This window comes from Penicillium rubens (assembly GCF_028828025.1).
Source record: "Penicillium rubens strain IBT 27055 chromosome Unknown utg000002l_segment0_segment0, whole genome shotgun sequence".
In the NCBI taxonomy this organism is placed as follows: domain Eukaryota; kingdom Fungi; phylum Ascomycota; class Eurotiomycetes; order Eurotiales; family Aspergillaceae; genus Penicillium; species Penicillium rubens.
The window spans coordinates 6269921-6288714 of NW_026890600.1; the positions used below are offsets into that span (position 1 = coordinate 6269921).

Genomic DNA, 18794 nt, shown 5'->3' on the forward strand with positions numbered 1-18794 from the left:
GAAGCACATACATACACGGCCATATATAATAGTTTCGAGAGGCATATGCGAAGATATCTGATCAATTAAACACCTTTTGTCTCTTGGATGCGGTGAGTTTTTTGTGCAATCTCATGGCCCCCGCAATTGAATACAGGTTCTTCGATACAATTCGTGGTTGACATGTCAGGCTATGGGACAATCGAAGAATATATATATCCTCGATAGCTTCAACTATTTTCTTTTCCTCGGGGTGCTTTTTTTTTTTTCCCCCTGCTCGTGAATAGAACAAAATTAATCTATAGCATGTTCGACCAGGAATGATATTGCCGTCAACCATTATCTGGATAAATGGGTATTGAAGCTACGTTGTTGACTCCGATGTGAATAGTTATGAGGGCTCCCTCATAATATCTAAATGGTCAAGTCTTTCCATCAACCAGCCAAGTGGCCGAGCAGTAACTCAGCCATCACATCTTCCTTGGTCTAGTGGTGATGATTTCCGCTTGTCATTAACACCGATAAGCGCGGGAGACCGGGGTTCGATTCCCCGAGGGAGAGATTTCTTTTTTGCTCTTGTTTCTTTTTCCTATTTCATCGAACTGGCTGGATATTAAATGAATGATGTTTCGACTAATTTTTTTTTGGTGGAAATAATGAAAGATAAAAATGGCTGCTTCCATGCTTCGATATCAGGTAAACAAACTGCCCAACTCCGACCTGGAGCTTTAGTATACATGTCCCAAAACTGATGGATGAGTGAATGAGTGAATGAGTGGTCAGGATCTCCGAAAGAATATGACAGAGCAAAAAATGAACCACCCCCCGAGGTATTCCAATAGCAAAAAGTGTATGTCTCTCACATTCAAAGAAAAGCCTCTGTGGTTGTATTGTTGTCAGTGATTTCACCCATTTGCCGACGGCGACTGTCCAAGAACATATCCACCATGCGCTTGCTAGAGATCGTGGAATGTATGTCCTGAAGTTGGTGGTAGCTCTCCATCATGTCACTGTACTCATCCCGCTGCCTCGCATTCTCATTGTTTGCACGGTTATCTCGTTGGGTGCGCATGGACCGGAAATGATTGATCCTACTATCTTGAGCGATTGGAGCACGTCTGGCTGAATAGCGTCGCTGTTGCTCTTTGGTCCAGGATCGCTTCAGGCCCACTCCCTTTGGGGTTGGGGACTCTGGCGGCTGCATATTTCCGGATCTCAATCGTATTGGCGACGGTTCTTGATTGCAAGCAGCGGGAATTGGCTTGGGTGAAACATTTTCGCCAGACATGGTAGCGGTATCCATGGACAATGAGGTAGCGTGAGCCTGCGCCATATTTTCTGACTTAGTTGTCTGCAATGGCACGATGGTTCGCATGCCGGAAGCCTGGATTAACGGTCGGGAGAAATTGCTCTGTGACCGGACTTTGTTCTCAGTGGAGGCTTTGCGCTCAGTGATACTTTGGCTGTCTTGAACCTTTACAACTGCTGAAGAGCGAGCCGAGACAGCGACAGGAGCTCGTCGAGCTAGGCCAGTAAAGTACTCATCATCGTCTTGGTACTGCGCATCTTCTCTGACGTGTTCCCTTGTGGGGCTTGCCTGCTCAATTCTTTCGATCTGTGAGCTCATCCATTGCTGCCAGTCTGCACTGGGGTTTCTATGAGGCATAGAAGATGAAACACGATTGGCACGCTTGGGTGAGCTGTATGTTGTCCGCTGTGGAGCGAAGATGGTCGCTGTTCCTGGTTCATCATGGATGTCCATGTCGACATTGTCAGTTCTTGTTGGGGTATTGCCACTGGTGGTTCGGGAATAGACACTTGGGGAAACAATGTCCCTTTTCGAGGCCCGAGTGCGAGAAACAATAACGCTACCATCTTCCTCATCCGATTCCTCGCTCAAAGCGTACGTTGATTGCGGCGATGTTTTGTCTGAAATAGCAGTCATATGTTGATTCTTCACCCGAGACGGCACGCCCCGAGAAAATTGCATCGACTTAGCCGAGCGCGGATACTTTCGTGGACTGGATTGATCACCATCACGCGCTGTTGCGAATGAACCAGGCGAGGTTGAACATTCTTGGCTTGCGACATGGCGGATACTGCGTCGGCCATGTTGGGAGTAGACCGAACTCGCCCGCTCTGGAATCACACGATGCTGGGACACTCTGCCGAAGACCATCTCCTCGTCGGGACCAGACAGGGAATTTTGGCCCATTTGCTTCATCAACGCAGTGTACAGATCCTGACTGTCGACTATGCTAATTCGGTGAGGGTTTGCCCTCACGTCCAAAGGAGATTGATTTGCCGTATCATCCATAGTAGGAGTTCGTGGTAATTGCTGATGCAGGTTCCCGTCCTCTCGGATCAAAGAAAGAGACTGGCGATGTCCTGGCTTCCGGGTAGTAACTGTGTTCGGGGTGGTTGAATCAGCCCAACTGGTGACGCGCGACTTGGAAGTGCAGAGACTATCGTGGCTGGGAGACTGGGGCATTGACTGGAAATAGTTAGAATCAATGCCGTCTTCAGTGACTGCAAGTTTGTGTGGAGAGTATTCCTCCGTGCATTTTTCAATGGGAGTTTCTACGGACACCTCAGCGCCATTTGGGGTACCACTTGGCGTAGGTTGATCGGCGAGCCTGGAAAACCCAAATACACGTCTGAATTTGTTTTTGATGGAACTTGAAAAGGATCGGAATTCATGAGAAAGCCTGGTATCGACGCCATATTCACTTGTGGCCCGGAAGGACTTTCGAAATGGCCTGTGCTCCCTCTTGCGTCTGAGTAAGAAAGATGACCGGCGAGGTTGTACACCTCTACCGTCGGGAGTCTGAGCGAATTGACTACGAGCAAGCTGAACAGCTGCATCATGGCCCTTAGCAGTTGGATCAACCTGTGTGGATTGATAGCTTCCTCGAAGGAAAGACACGGATCGTCTCATTGTTCGTGGCAGCTGGAATCCAGGACTGCGCTCAGGATCAAGAGGATCACCGCAAGGAAGGGGAGGCACTCCATACGGGGTCTGTGAAGTTCGCTGCCTGGTTGAGAACATTGACTTGGCCTTGCGCAGTCGGCGGTATGACGAGGGAACTGAGCTGTCTCGTCCATCAAGTCCATCGAGCTCCGTGATGGGTGGAAGGGCGGCAGGGTCATCGAAGCAAGGCGCTCGACCTGATACACCGGACAATTCTTTGGAGTGACGAAGGTTTTGGACTTTGGGCAAGTCGGCCTGGACAACCGACGAGGTATCGTCAGTGCTCCGAAGACTCGATCCGGTACGCCTTCGAGGGATGGCCACATTTCCTGGACCTCCTAGTCGTTCGTATGAGTTCTTCGACTCCTGAGACGAGCTTTGACTTGAGCGCATTGCCCGGGAAGCTGCAGCTGCAGCGGCTGCATGCTGCACAGCCGCATCGGGGATCTCCGCGGCTGGTCGTCGCGGTTTTCGTATTGAGCGGGTGGACATGGACCTTCTTAGGCTGCGTGTATTGGATGTAGAGGAAAACATGTTACAAAATGTCTGCAGAGTATATAAGTACAGCAGTATTGACTGAAGAAGGGATATAGAGCAGAACGGATTTGGGAATTTGCAGAGAGAAGATTCAAGACGAGGTCACGGAAAGAAGTACTTCATCACCACCTGGGCAGTACGGAAGGTGCGAAATAACCCCATGGCAACTTCCATGTCTACATTTCTTTCCATTTCCCAACCTTCCAAGTCTCTTGGTCAAATCTCGGTTTCCTTTCCAGCAGAAGCAAGCTTCGTTATGCGCTAAGAGCCCCAAACGGTGACTCACGCCAAGATGACGCAGCCTCATGATCTGACTCAGGACCAACTCAAAAGTCGAAATGAATATATTAATTGTTTTTCGCACATTTATCGAGGCATTCCAAGGTATCAGTGTCAAATATAACTAAATTGCCTGAAATGGCGGCCTCGCGATCTACTTCACCCAAATCAAACCATGTCTATTTGAACGGTCGAACGCTGGAAGGAGGTGGGCAGCTGGTTCGCATCGCCATTGGGCTGTCTGCATTGACTGGTCGTCCAGTTAGTATTGACCATGTTCGCGGGAACAGAGAGGGAAAGAAGGGACTCAAGAGATCTCATGCTGCAGCAGTGAAGCTGTTGGCCGAGATTAGCGGTAGCAAAGTATCGGGAGGCGAGGTTGGCTCCCAGTGCCTGAACTTCTTTCCGCATTCCACCAGATCGAAAAGCGGACCGCTTCTGGACTTGTCGCATGCCACCATGAAGTCTCAATACGACATCAAGCTCACGACTGCCGGTGCCATCTTTCTCGTCTTCCAGGCCCTCTACCCGTATCTGCTTCATGTTGGAACGCAGGTGACTGCTCACTTTGTGAAAGTAACCATAACCGGTGGAACCAACGCTTCTTATTCTCCTTCATATGACTATGCAGCACAAGTCATCGTGCCCAATTTTGCCAAGCTTGGACTTCCTCCCCTGTCCATTATCCTTCATAAGCGCGGCTGGACAACGGGGCCGGTTGACCTTGGATCAGTCACTTTCCTCATACATACGCTGGGATCTCGATATAATCTAGATGGCAAAAACCAGCCCGAGGAGTCAGTACAACGAGACAGGGCAGCCGAGCCTGTATGCAGCTTCCCGCGGATTAACTTGATGGATCACAAACGTGGGAAAGTTACGCAAATTGATATCACAGTGCTAGCACCTGATCAACCTACATTGAACGCCAATGCAGAAGAGGGCGGGGGGAGTACCGTTCGCCAGTTTATCGAACAATTCACTCAGCACACTCTCCGTCGTGAAGCGATGAAGCTGAATCCGTCTATATTTGCCAAACGCTCTACATCGCGTCCAGCTGAAGAGGATGCTCCCGAGACATCGTCCAAAGATACACCAGTTCCTATCAAAATCCACACATCGGAAGCTACAAATCACCGTAGCCATGTGTATATCCTTCTTGTGGCTCATACCTCCTCAGGGTTCAGAATAGGCCACGATATTCTCGGCGGCATAGGAAGTGATCGTCTGCCTAAGCCAAAGAACAAAGGGAAGCAAAAACACCAGCAAGCCCAGGACCGTCGGCATGATTCTCAAAATGAGATACCATTTTCTGCGGCTGCACATCTAGTCCGCCGATGCGTGGAAGGATTCATCGGGGAAATCTCAGATGAGAGTCCAAATGCCCAGCCAGACCGGGAACCTGCTTCCACCGCCAAGAGAGCTTGTCTAGATAGTTACATGAGAGACCAGGTTGTTGTCTTCGAAGCACTTGGAAAGGCCTGCCACGCAAGTGGGAATGATACCGACGCAACAGATACCGAAACTCTGGAAGATGAGAGAGATTGGACACTCCACACAAAGACCGCACAATGGGTGTGCCGGCAGATGTTAGATGTATAGACCGTTGCATCTGGAGAAACATCTACAATGCAGTATTGAAGGCGCCAATTGAATTTTGAGCCTCTATAGGCTGCAACCTCCACCCGAACAATGATCCACCAAGAAAGCCTAATATATAAAACGTCAATATTAAACTGAGCCCCAGCACGCTCCGTACTCCGTACTGGCTGTAACTCTCGGCAAAAGCAATCTATCCATCGCAAATTTCTTCCGCCAAGTGCCGGTGTCCACGTAACGTGCCCGACTACCTTAGAGCCCGAGATTAAAGGATCTACGCCCCAAAGCGGCTCTTCCAGGGGGCCAAACACTTGTTGGGTCATCCCAGCCGTTCCGTGCTTATCATCCAAAGCCGAAGGTTCCAGACCGGAACTAACAACCAATTGGTAACTATTAGCCGAGAGGCGTATACCGTGTAGATCCGATCGGGTACATCTCCACGACGGCAACGTTTGACGGGTTGACACATGTATCGGATCAGAGGGTCAAACGGGTGCCTTCGAACGCTTATAGGGCGCAGTGGATATCGAGTGTTCGTGTTCGGGCGACATGCAACAACGCATATCCACTCTGGCTTGTTGGATATAGACAAGCTCACAGGTGTCTGAGTTGGATTCCATGTGATCCCTGTTTTCTTTTCCCTTCTAGACTTTTCGAAATCTAATCTATTTTCTAATGGAGGATTGGCTATGTTGTTGCAGCTGCATAACATATTGCCATTATGTCGGGATATTAGGGAGACAAGTTAATATAGTATTAATCTACGTAATTAGGAAAGTAATCTAGGATTTCCACTCTCTCCTAGGTAGGTACTTGCTTCCTCAAGTTCAGGGATGTGACCCAATATGCCAAATGTGGAAATATAGAGCGATAATCCATTTACCAAACTGTCAACGGGAAAAGCAACGCCACACCGATCATCCCTCCCACACAGCGATCAACAGATCGTAGGAATTCCAAACTAGCGAGAAAATCTCAAGAGCAGACCACCCCTGATGGAACGTGCCAAATTCCCCACAGTTCCTGAAACAGCGATCGATCCGCTACAGTGGAATGTGGCTGAGCGTGGAAAAAAAATACGCGATACCGAGCAAAACAGGGGAAAAAAAAGGGGCTTGAGATTTCCACGCTAGAGAACCAAAACAGAAACCGCGTAGAAGGCCAATAGAAGAGGCTAGAAGCGGATATTCAACACTAGACTCGTTAGTTAGCTTATTCCACTCTTTGTTTTACATTCAAAGCCCGAATCTGACACAATCCGACTATGGAATGTGGATTCACTCTTTTTCCCGTTCTTCTTTTTGAGTGTTTCCTGGAATGTCTAGCTTACAATAATATAGACAATAGTTTCAGATATGGAACACAACATAGAGTGGAACTATCTATCTCTGAGACAAGCGATCGACATAGTTCTCTTCCTTCGGTATTCTCCTATATACGGAGAACGGAGAACACAGTACGGAGAACTTTGCACGGAGTAGACGGCCCCCTTTTCCCCCGTTCCTATAGTCTTGTCTGCAAGGTATGACACGCCCTATCCACGTAAAGAAGGTAGTAACGTAGCACATGATAGCAAATCGCACATCGTCATCGTCATCGTCATCGTCATCGTCATCGTAAATCGTAGAAACCAACCCCTCGGAACCAATAATTCTCCGGAAAAAGCCAGGCCCAGTTCAGTCTAGATCCCCCTAACCACCCGCACATGACTTTCACAAGCGAAAGCCAATATCCCCGGGATGTATCCGCAAGCCATAACGGCGTCAATGCAATACCACCGAGAGCTTGTGCATTTCTATGTATGTGTGCGCCCACCAAGACAGGGATACCCCCTGCATGACATGAGCTCTCGACAAAACCCGATCGACGACGGTCGTACTACGCCTAAGCCTAAGCCTCGCACAAATGCCTTTATTGCCTAACCCGTACGCGTGCAACGTCGCGCGGCCACTTACTAGAAAAAGCATGCCACCCGTGCATCGACAAGGCGCGGATCTACAGATTCGGGCTGAGTCTAGATCGTGACGGGGATTTAGTTACAAGGGTTGGAGTCGGCATTGCGCAGCGGAGTCGGGGGCGGGGTTGATGCGACGATGGAAATGGATGGGCTGTGTGAAGGGTGAAGGGTACCCGAGGGTACCTAGGTACCGTGCGAGTTTGAGGTGTTGTTGAGTCAGCGGTGATGGGTGAGGTGTGTGCACGGGCAGATTTCTAAACTTCGGGGTATATGCGAATTCTTTTTCTTTTTTTGGTATGTTGGCGCTCGGATGTCTGTTTCAATGTGAGACGCGGGAGTTATTGCGGCTGAAAAATGTTAGCGAAGAGGATTAGCCGGGTGCCGGATCCCCACGTCGGGTCTGGGAGAGGGGTGTTTGGGGGCTGAAACTTCACAGCCCCAGTGGCACTACACTGGGGCTGAGGGGATGTCCATCGAGGCCCGAACACGCTACTGCAAGGATAGGCAAGTGGGTGTCGGGGTTGGGAATACAGGGGCTTTGCTGACAGGGCTGAGTATTCTGATCTAGTTCTAGATTATACAAGGATAAGATGAGATGGCATAGAAGGTCAAGACATAACAGTATGAATGCTGTAAATAGGGATATAGCACTAGGGGGAATGGTCATATGATAGCGCAAGTAAAACAGAGGGGTATGGCATCACCGTTCACAAAGGAAAGAGTCAACATCAGTTAAAAGAACATAAAAATAGGGCATAAAAACCAAAAACAAAAGAATATCAAAGCACACGTATGCGCAAGGAAAAGAAGGGGTCGATCAACGATCAACCGGAGAGTTGAAAGAACCCAATCCATCAGCGCCACTGCCCTCCAGTGGCAGATCCATGTCCGTAGGTATCCATGCAAAAAAAGAAAATGCGATCTATCCTCCATGCAAAACAGAATAGCGGGCCGTTCTTTGTCCTAGAAACAAACCCAAGCGAGTGAAAAAGGAAATGTTCGCGAAGTCCATGCCAAGTTTCCCAGTTCCCAAAAGGAGATTCGTGGAAGCTCACTCATTAGCCCGGCCAATGTAGGGAGTTCAGACGAGATCGAAGAGGTGAGGTAATATGAGAAAGCCAGGAAATTAGGCGATCAGAGCAAATGGCAGGTCGCCAAATATAACAAAGAAACTCCCGGCGATGCAGATGAGAGATGTGGAGAGAGAGAGAGAGTAAGAGAGGCAAATAAGAAAGAACAAAGGAAGCGGCCGTAGATCATGCGAGGTGAATCCCAGCCGGCAGGATGCAACCTAGCAAGGAGCTGGGTTATTCTCCGGACCGTCCCGGGATGTGCGAGCTTTGCATTCATTACAGCTCTGGCTCAGAGGCTTTAGAAAGCTCGCCAAAGAGCTCTGAGGGCAGCGCGCGCTTGTACTCGCGTGGTTGAGCGAAGGGCGAAGCAAAAGCAGGGCGGCGCAAGTTTAGAGACTGTCAAGGGAGTTAGTTCTATTCTTTGAATAACCTTTTGTCTTCAAAGATATTATTTTTTAGGGATAACATACAACGCAGTCGGAGCACTTCGCTCCTTGCCGGTTGACACGGCCTCGGCAACCACGGGGATAGTTTGCGCAGGAATACATGGTAGATATTGACCGGGGTTTAGATCAAATGTCGACAAAGAGGAGTTGGCGAATTCTTCTCAAAGAGTCTTGAGAGAAGAAAAGGGAAAGAAAAAAGTCGACTAGATACTTTTTTTTTCAAGATTAAATGTAACGGAGAATAAGGATCAAGGCCCAGAATGTGTAGTACAACACGATGACGTCGGAGGTTGAAGGTTGCGGTAGAAATTCCACTTAAGTAGAGAAGTTGAAGAAAAGAAAGGGAGAAGATGACGGGTTTATATCAGAGGCTCAAAAAGATGGCTTAGACATGTAAAAGCCAACAAATACAATTCTTTAGGCAGTTAAATAGGAGTTTTTGAATTTTTAGGGTTTTTATTCCCATTTCCATTTATTACCGTTTGCTGGGGGTTGGTTTTTTATTATTTTTTATTATTTTTTTATTAAATTCTTTTGTTTTATATTATTCTTAGTATTATTAGTACTGTTTTTTTACCCATTTCACCCATTTTTTTCACTTGTTTTATATTATTTTACAATATATTTTTTTAATTTCTTTAATCTCTTTCTAACCCAACCATCTGAATCACTATGTCTTCTTGCTAGGTAGCATTGAGTACATTGAGTACCCTTGGTACTTCCCGGTTTTTTTTCCCTTTTAATACTGGTAATCTTTATAAGACTATAAACTCCCTAGGTGTCCATGGATAAATAACACTAACTCCATACGTACTGTTATACTGTTATATGTCGTACTGTTGCACACATCTATTTAGTAGATTCTACTACTGCAGAGATCGGTCGATCATGATCCTAGACCCGAACATGCGGGTTGATCGGCCCAAATGCTGGTCTTCGGTGCATGAAAGGGGCCAATGAAGGATCCGCCATCAAAAAGAAAATTCAGGCGGTAGGATGCATCGTCAAGATCGCGGGATGACTCGCAGTCTCATCTGTATATTGCAGGGACAGGTGGAGCAGCTGACAAGAGCAGATTTCGAAACAGCAGCCTAATGCAAACCAAACCGTTAAGCTTCAGATTTATTCCGTGACTTCCGTGAACATGGAAGTACAACATACAACCTACAATTTTAGTTGGTAGATACATAAAACATAGAAAAATAATGTGGACCTGCTCACCTCGTTTACTTATTTTAGTATTCTCGAGAGAGTGCCGGGTTTCAGAATGAAGCCTCGATTCCCAATGGGTCTTGGGCTCTTGGGCCTCTGCTATGGAGTCTGGGTTTTTGTTCTGGAAAAATCTCCACCGAACTCAGGGGATTTCCTCGATTTTCCACTTCAGGCTCGTTTGTGAGTTTGCATGGAACATTCCGATCCTTCTGTGCTGTCCACTTTCTCCTGATCAGCCCTGTCAATGACATCGTTTGGCCCATTTTGTGTTTTGATTATGTATTGGCACTGTATATCCAACCCCCTATTCTTTCTACTCTATATATTAGATGATCGTTATCTTATATATCAGTATAGACCAATGACCATCCAATATTCTAGTCCTTGAAACTTCACTAGAAACAATCGAATTCAATAGCCCTTTGACTTGGCCCTACATTTGTATGGTTTCTCCCTTTCATCCCTGTGGAGGCTGTGGAGCCCGGGCGTTTTTTTTTCTTCCATTTTTTTTCCTTTTTCCCTCTTTTTCTTTTCCTCAGTCCAGCCAGAAACATTCCAAAGGAAATGAGATATCTGTACGGAGTAGTCCGCAATGCCCAAAATGCAGGGCTTACTTCAATGTTGTCAGATCCAATGGATTCCTAACAGTCCAAGATCTATACACGTTTAGACCACACACCGCCTCTCATGAAACCTCTTCACATTTTTCTTGGCAATCAAGGTCGTACGGAAGGCTAGACGTGTCTCTTTAAAATTGTCTGGAGAGGAAATTAAGCTCCTTGCTAGTCACTTGACCGGTTCATGTGGTTCCATGCATTACACGTTTGTTAAAGGTGACACATCTAATTTACCTTCCAAGGTTGTAAAGAGCAGTATTTTCGGATGTCGCGGCGTAAGTGGACCACAGTTCAGGAACAGAAACATTTGGGAGTCTAGAAGACAATCGAAGTTTTACCTCGGCATCTGGACTGTCACAGCCAAAAATAAAAATAATAAAAATAATAAGAAAACCCGGTGTGACAAAGTGGAGGAGACTGAAGTGTGGAAACCTTACTATGACAGCAACAGCAACGAACAATGAGAGACCTGTACCTACCTAGGTATGCAGAGCTACCTAGGTACCTACAGGTACAGTCTCAGCCCAGTCATCACAGTCATGGGAACCTTGGACCTCTCGGAGAAGCCAGAAACAGGCGATAATCGGAGGGAGAAAAACCAAGAAATATATGACCTCATCCGAGAAATCCAACCCCTCTCACCTGCAGAATGCATGACCGTTTCGGATCGGCTCGGTTCATGTGACTATGTGACATTGGTCCGTACTGCCTAGTTTAGGCTGTTGCTAAATCTTCGACATTGTCTGATTGTACATAATTGGGACTGCAGCCGGTAAGACTTATTAGCTGGACTTTCTCATCCAGTGCCGGTTCTGGCGACTGGCAGCATTGCATGACATTCTTCCGAAAATACCTAAGAGACAGCAGGACAGGGCAAGATATCTGAGAAAAAAAAAAGAAAGGAAAAAAAGAAAACTCTCCGAGCGCCATTCACCACACCGCCATTCACACCTCCAGCATAGATCGAAGAATGAACCACGCCCCGAAGATACCGAGCAGCGATGCGAGCAACAGTCCATTTCCTTCCCTGGTCAGGCCCAGGTACGCAAGAGCACCCACAACAATCTCCTTTCGTCGTGCCGTATCTCGCTTGGATTTCCAATTCGGATCGATAGAGAATGGAGCTACAGCCCGGACGTTCTCAGTGTTTGAAGATGCACCAGAGGGCCACAGTGGCACCGATGCAACGAGCGCAACGGGACGATGATCTGACTGTGCGAAGAGAGGGAGTGCATCGTAAGCGATCGGTTTGACCTTTCCAGCTTCACCAACCCAAGAGGGCTTATCGAGGAAGAGGACTCGATCGCACCAACTGGGCCAGCGGTGATTCGACCATTCCCATTCACGATCACCAGTGTCCAAGCCCCGGCGGACAGCTTCACGCGCGGCATCCGAGTATTTGTACGTGGGAGGGAAATCGATCGGCGCCTCAGAAAGACTGTGGAAGGTCCTGCCATAGCCCATCTCGCGCACGAGCTGGTCGTTCTTTAGGAGGTGGGAGTAGTGCGACGGGTTATCGATATCGACATTGCGGCGGGGGAAGTGTTCGATCTCTCGAATGGAGGGTCCGATATTCGACGTGCGGTAGTTCAGATCTCCGGCAAGGAATAGGTAGGCGTTTGGTGCGAAGAGATCTCTGCGACTGCCCTCCGCGTGCGCCGATGCAGCATCGTCGAGAAGGCTGGTGGTTTCGTCCACGCTTGACATCTCCGCTAGTCTCTTGCTGCCATTGCTGTTATGCGAGAAGACGAGACGCTCAACAATGCTCTTCCAGTCCAGGTTCCTTTGCTCGTAGGAATCCTCCATGGGAGCGAGATGGGCCGCAACGAAAGTGAGGTCCACGGTCTTGGATGGGTGTCCTTCAACAACGTATCCCAGGCGTGCCCCGACAGCGCCCTTGTTTCCCATTTCCTGGACCCCGAGGCCGACGTGAGCTGTGTCTCTCCAGGCGATTTTGCCAAGGGTGTCATCGCGCGCGAAAAGCATCAGGCCTGTCATTCCCGTATTGTCGGTGAGGAAGTTCACATAGTGGTGGTCCCATTTTTGTGCTGCGGCCTTCTGGACGGCACGGCGGAATGCATCGAAGTAAGGTAGAAGGAAGGATCCTCCGAGGAACGAGTAGGCGATGGGTGCGATCTCTTGTAGCGAGAGGAAAATCAGGTCGGGTGCGGAGCTCCCCGCACCAGACGCGGGGAGTGCGTCGAAGAAGTGGTTCGCGAACACGTCGACATCGGCAACGTTTCTTGCACAGTTAAAGGTCAGCACATAGACACCGAGGGCATCCATCCTGAGAATTTACTCTGGTTCAAGCCAGAGGAGACAGAAGAGTAGAGGATGGGGAAGCTGAGGCGGTGACGTCACATGGAGAAGTGACCGCTTTTTCTTGACCGCCTGCCTTGGCCTGCCTTGGCCTGCCAAAGGTAAACACGCACAACTCGAATTCGGATTTTGGTCTGAGGAAGAGACCATCTGATACATGCAAAAACAATACTTGCGACGAATTATCTTAAATAAACATTGGTGAATATCTAAAGGGTAGAAAAATATATCTAGCAAGGCATCTATAGAATATAGAAAACGACGTTCAAAAATATATATATTTTTCCTTTCAAGAAAAACAGACCAATGTCACGTCTTTATATCGTCCCAAACCAACTGTATTCGGACTATCCAGGGCATGCTCCGTACATCTTCAAAGACTACAGCATAATTTCTTAAATGATTCCTTAGCCAAAAAGCAAAAAGAAATTCTTGTGCATCATCCGTGAATCGAACACGGGCCTCGTCGATGGCAACGACGAATTCTACCACTAGACCAATGATGCTGGAGGACCAGGCGAATCTGAGAGCTGATTCGTTGGTGATGTATGGGACTCTTGAATTTGATTTGTAGAGGGGACCGATGCCATATCCTCTATAGTCTACACAACGCAGAATCATAACTTACCCCGAACTTCCACATTGCCATTATTTGGCTCCAGTTCGACCAAAAGCATACCTTCAGCGACATCCTCCTCTTCATCCTCCATCTCATAAACCCATTTGACCCGACCACTTCGGGGGCTTCGTACTTCGAGCTCCATCTTCATCTGCTTGATGAAAGCCAGGACCTGATTTTCAGCAACATCCTCTCCATCAGCCACCAGTATCTCAATCAATTTGCCAGAAAGGGGTAGGATGATATGGTGAGGATTCTTTGGATTACCTCGTCGATGCGACGAGGATACCAATGCTGATGCAGCAGTCGTGGTTGTTTCGAGCTGCATCCGATACGGGATTGCGCCCTGTGAGGTCGGAGTCGTATATTCGATTTCGGCAGTGAGGGAACTTGGGAACTCATTGCGCAGCACCCGAGACAGGCGCAGATGGTGGGCCACTTTGTCTGATTGTTGAGAATCCTTCGATAGAGGTTCCAGTGTGATTGACCATGCATCTCCTTTTCGGAACAGGAGATTAGACGCTGGCAGTCCAGTTTGGGAGACCGCTTGCTGTGAAGGTCCGGCGGGACCACCTAGTTCCCGCAGAGTCTCCGATATGTTCTCCCCTTGCTGGAGTACGGCGTCGAGGTTGAGCCCAAGCCATTGCGTGTCGACTCTGCCGGCCATGAAATCTGGATGGCCCACGATCCCCCGTAGAAGATTGATATTGGTTTTCACACCGTCAATCCTAGAATCAGCCAAGACCCGCTGGGCTTTTCTAACAGATGCTTCCCAGGTGGGCGCAGTCACGATTATCTTGGCTAATAGATTGTCGAAATTGGATCCCACAACCAGTGCGGGGCCAGAGACATTGACATGAGTATCGACCCGGATTCCGTGGCCACTAGGAACAATAAACCCGGTAACTTTGCCAATGCTTAGAGCAAACCCGTTGCTCGGGTCTTCAGCACACAGTCTAAGTTGGATTGAAAAGGCATTTGGGGGAGGATGACTTGCGTTGACCTCAGCACCGAGGCCCAGCTGATGCAAAGTGTATCCCTGGGCGAGAAGAAGCTGCGTCTGCACCAGATCTATCCCGCTGATAGCTTCCGTAATGGTGTGCTCGACTTGCAGACGGGGGTTCACTTCCAAGAAGTAGAATTCCCCACGCTGCTCACTGACAAGGAACTCAAACGTTCCCAATGACCGATAACAGATTTCACTTGCCATCCTGAGCGCAGATTCAATCACTCGACCGACCAAAGCTCTATCCCGCACCAAAGCCGGGGCGCATTCAACCACCTTCTGAAACCGCCGCTGAGCACTGCAATCTCTTTCCCACAGATGTCGCACCCGACCCGTCCCATCACCAATAATCTGAATCTCAACATGATGGAACCCGTCCACAGCAGCTTTCTCAACAAAGACAGTCCGAGACGGCGACTCGCCAATCGCTCTCTGAATACTATTATCCAGCTCATGCTCCTCGCGAACAAGGCGAATCCCGCGACCGCCTCCACCATCAACAGCCTTAATCATAACGGGGAAACCAACCTGAGTCGCAAACGCACGTGCCTCGGCCACGCTGGTGGTAGGTTGGCTCATGGCTTCCAGTACAGGGACGCCGCATTGTTGCGCTAGATGCTTTGCCTGCAGCTTATCACCTGTTCGGGCGAGGTTTTCCCATCCAGGTCCTACGACGAGAGAGCCAGCTTCATGCCACATGCGATGCGCGAAGTCGGCGCTCTCGCTGAGGAATCCATACCCGGGATGCACGGCGTCAATAGAATGCTTTTGGGCTAGCTCTACCAGGAGGGAAATGTCGAGATATGATGATGCTGATGGGATTTGGATCGCATTCTGTGGACGCCCTAGATCGCAGTGCGATCGGTCGTCTGATGTGTAGAGAGCGATTGTCTCGACTGGCTCGGGTAGCTCTCGTGCTGCATGGAGAATACGGACGGCAATCTCTCCTCTAGAAAATATAAAGTAAGCACCTTCTAATATTATTGTGTTATAGAGGGTCATACCTGTTGGCAACCAACAATCGCTTGATGGGGCGTGTGTGCGGGGATGACATTTGGGGTGGAAGGGGAAAAATCCGGGGTAATTGTATGCAAAGGCACGAGGAAAGCCAATAAACGAAATAATCTACGGTATATTTCAGATAGAGATTAGTTAGACACTTTAATATTTCATTGCAAGATACTTACACCATTGAACAAGATATTATAGCTCGACGCGGGCGACCTCGGCCCTCGGTCTGCCCACCCCCTCAGTAGACCAAACCCTTAAACATCTCTAGTTCTACGTATGTACACTGTAGTCGAAGAAAATAAAAGAAATACACCAATCTATATCAATTGATACACCATGACCAAAGACAACGACAACCCACCGACCAGAACAGGCAGAGACCAAGCCACCGACCGTCTACACCAAGTTTCATCCCATATATCCCCACCAAAAGGCCAACCAAGAAAGCCGAAGCCAAAGTCAAAGTCTACAGAAAACCGCCTCCCAGCAGACCACTCAGACGTAATAGGCCAACTCTCAGCCCTCCGCGCCATAGCCGCAAAACCAGACCCCAACAACCGAGGCTACGTACGCCAAAAGCAAGCAGGCAAGCTATGGGTACGCGAGCGCATCGAGCAGCTCCTAGACCCCAACAGCTTTCAAGAGATTGGCTCCGTCTCCGGCACAGTGACATGGCAAAAGACCGCGCCGATGCGCGAGAAGCCCGTCTCTTTCGTGCCGAGCAATAACATCCAAGGCGCCGGACTTCTCCGCGGCAGGAAGGTCCTTCTCACGGCTGATGATTTCAGTATCCGGTCTGGACATGCAGACGGCGCGAGCCACGGAAAGACGGTCTACGTGGAGAAGCTTGCTATTGCGCTGCGGGTGCCGGTTGTTAAGCTTGTTGATGGGAGTTCGGGGGGTGGGAGTGTCACGACAATTCGGAAGGAGGGGTGGAGTTATCTTCCACATGTTGCGTCCTTTCCGTATGTTATTCAGCAGTTGAATATGGGGATTCCGAATTTGGGGGCTGTTGTTGGGCCTGCGGTAAGTTTGTATCTGATATTTTCTTTTCGTCTTTGCTTTTATCTGATAATCCATTTGGTATTGTATGATACAAGCTGAGCTGACCGGCGCGTAGATCGGACTTGGGGCCGCGAGAGTGGTGTCTTGTCACTTCTCCGTGATGGCAGCTGATATCGGAGCACTGTTCAATGCAGGCCCGAAGGTTGTCGAGGGCGCGACATTCGAAGAAGGTCTCGACTTCCAAGACTTGGGCGGGCCTATGGTTCATTGTATGAATGGTACGATTGATAACCTCGCTGCCAATGAGGCAGAATGCTTCGAGCAGCTGCGGGTAGTTCTGAGCTATCTTCCAAACAGTGGGAGCGACGCGCCGCCAACAATACCCTGTACTGACTCGGAGGAGCGCGAGGATATTGCACTGCGGAGTATCATCCCTCGACGACAAGCACGCATGTACAATGCCCGCTCAATCATCACGTCTGTAGTTGATAGAGACTCGTGGTTCGAGATCGGAGCATTATGGGGACGGACTGCAATCGGTGGACTTGCACGCCTGGGTGGGCGTCCTGTTGGGATTGTCTCTCTGAACTGCGAAGTGAATGGAGGGGCACTCGATGCGGCTGGCAGCCAGAAATTAACGCGGCTGCTGAAGTTGTGTGATGTGATGAATCTGCCTGTTCTGCAGTTTTTGGACGTCCGTAAGTATACCGTTTCATCCTAGATCAGTTGAAACGAGCTGACATGTTTGAAGCGGGTTACGCCATTGGAACTGTTGCAGAGCGCACGGCGACAATGCGTTGGGGTGTTGAGCTCGCCAAGGCTTACTTCAGCACTACTGTTCCGGTATTCAGTGTGGTCACACGGCGTGTCTTCGGTGTGGCCGGCGGTGTTATGTTGGGTTGTCGTGATCCGTCTATGCAGGTTGCTTGGCCGTCTGGTCAGTGGGGTTCGTTGCCTCTGGATGGTGGAATTGAGGTTGGGCATCGGCATGAGCTGCGTGAAGCTGAGAAGGTTGGAAAGAAGGAGGAACGGTATCAAGAATTGGAAGAGGAGTACCTGCGGCTGATGAATCCGGTTCGTACAGCGAATGCGTTTGGGATTGAGGAAATTATCGACCCGAAGGATACGCGGAAGGTGTGCTGTGGATGGGCATCGCATGTATATGAGGTGCTCATGAAAGAGAGATTAGCAGACCGAGCCTGTGGGAAGCTCCAGCCTTCTTTTGCCTGATAGAATTGAACTTGTTATGAGACATTATTCAATATAGCAATACAACGAACCGTATGCATTCATAAGAAAAGAAACTGACGTCGCACTGGAAGGATACCGTGACTTTCGAGATATTTTCAACGATAAAATATACTGTCCGCCGACTCGGGCTCATTAGCTATGGCAATTTCGTGCGGGTGAGAAGGGGTAGGGCCTTACACGTCACAACCTTGGAAGTACTATAGCATTATCTGTGTGACTCCGGTTTATGTAGGCCCTACTGTAGCTGTACAATCATCTATATGTGGATTTAGTGATGCAATGCCCATCTACATTCTTGTCCGGGTCAACATCCACAATGGCCAACTCAATTGCATCCCGCTAAGCCAGGATGTCTTGAGCATGGGTATTGATTCGAGCGAACAGATGTATTCTATTGTTATTTTATATGGCGAGGAAACCGTGAAGAAGTGCCAGAGTAGAATTCGGGAAAGGGCAAAGACTACATCTACGCCCACGTTCTCCTTTGATATCAATATAATACGTTCAACGCTATATGTCTAAGACTTAATCGTCAAATGTGTAGTCATAATTGTAGGTGAATGTCTCCAAAGGTAGGGTATCATATACAGTTGATCTCTAACCCAATTCGTTTATGATTGGTTGAGCGTCGACAACAGTTTGTCGTGATGGATCCCTCCTTATAGTTGTGACAACACTATGACACTAAGTCTATGCCTCATGTTTGTAGAGCTAATGGATTGAAGGTCCGGCTCCAAATAAGGGCCTCGTATCCCGAACCGAAAGGTTTCGATCCTTTTGCTGATGGCTTTTATAGATTCCCTGTGACATTTCGACTATACTTTCTTTGTTCCTAGACGCGTCTCCGGAGCAAACAAATTTGTTTGCTTGCTTGATTGCTCGCTTATTTGTTTGCTTCGAGCCTTTGGTCCTA

The 18794-nt window shown here is 48.7% G+C and overlaps 6 protein-coding genes across 6 annotated transcripts; 2 read left to right on the forward strand and 4 right to left on the reverse strand.

Annotated features, from left to right (window-relative positions):
- Positions 1-844: 844 nt before the first annotated feature.
- On the reverse strand, positions 845-3442 carry N7525_004855 (uncharacterized protein; the record flags this gene model as incomplete). The annotated part of the gene is made up of 1 exon (XM_002565393.2): positions 845-3442. One exon carries the CDS (start codon positions 3440-3442, stop codon positions 845-847), a length of 2598 nt encoding a protein of 865 aa, XP_002565439.2.
- Positions 3443-3904: 462 nt separating this feature from the next.
- N7525_004856 (putative RNA 3'-terminal phosphate cyclase) lies at positions 3905-5368 on the forward strand (the record flags this gene model as incomplete). Its single annotated transcript, XM_002565392.2, has 1 exon — positions 3905-5368. The coding sequence occupies one exon, from the start codon at positions 3905-3907 to the stop codon at positions 5366-5368; it is 1464 nt and encodes a 487-aa protein (XP_002565438.2).
- A 3303-nt stretch (positions 5369-8671) lies between these two features.
- N7525_004857 (uncharacterized protein) lies at positions 8672-8943 on the reverse strand (the record flags this gene model as incomplete). The annotated part of the gene is made up of 2 exons (XM_061213195.1): positions 8672-8791; positions 8866-8943. The coding sequence occupies 2 exons, from the start codon at positions 8941-8943 to the stop codon at positions 8672-8674; spliced, it is 198 nt and encodes a 65-aa protein (XP_061070216.1).
- Positions 8944-11615: 2672 nt separating this feature from the next.
- N7525_004858 (putative inositol 5-phosphatase) lies at positions 11616-12956 on the reverse strand (the record flags this gene model as incomplete). The annotated part of the gene is made up of 1 exon (XM_002565391.1): positions 11616-12956. One exon carries the CDS (start codon positions 12954-12956, stop codon positions 11616-11618), a length of 1341 nt encoding a protein of 446 aa, XP_002565437.1.
- A 650-nt stretch (positions 12957-13606) lies between these two features.
- N7525_004859 (putative pyruvate carboxylase) lies at positions 13607-15668 on the reverse strand (the record flags this gene model as incomplete). The annotated part of the gene is made up of 2 exons (XM_002565390.2): positions 13607-15563; positions 15619-15668. 2 exons carry the CDS (start codon positions 15666-15668, stop codon positions 13607-13609), a joined length of 2007 nt encoding a protein of 668 aa, XP_002565436.2.
- Positions 15669-15961: 293 nt separating this feature from the next.
- Positions 15962-17860, forward strand: N7525_004860 (uncharacterized protein; the record flags this gene model as incomplete). The annotated part of the gene is made up of 3 exons (XM_002565389.1): positions 15962-16651; positions 16746-17328; positions 17382-17860. 3 exons carry the CDS (start codon positions 15962-15964, stop codon positions 17858-17860), a joined length of 1752 nt encoding a protein of 583 aa, XP_002565435.1.
- Positions 17861-18794: the final 934 nt, after the last annotated feature.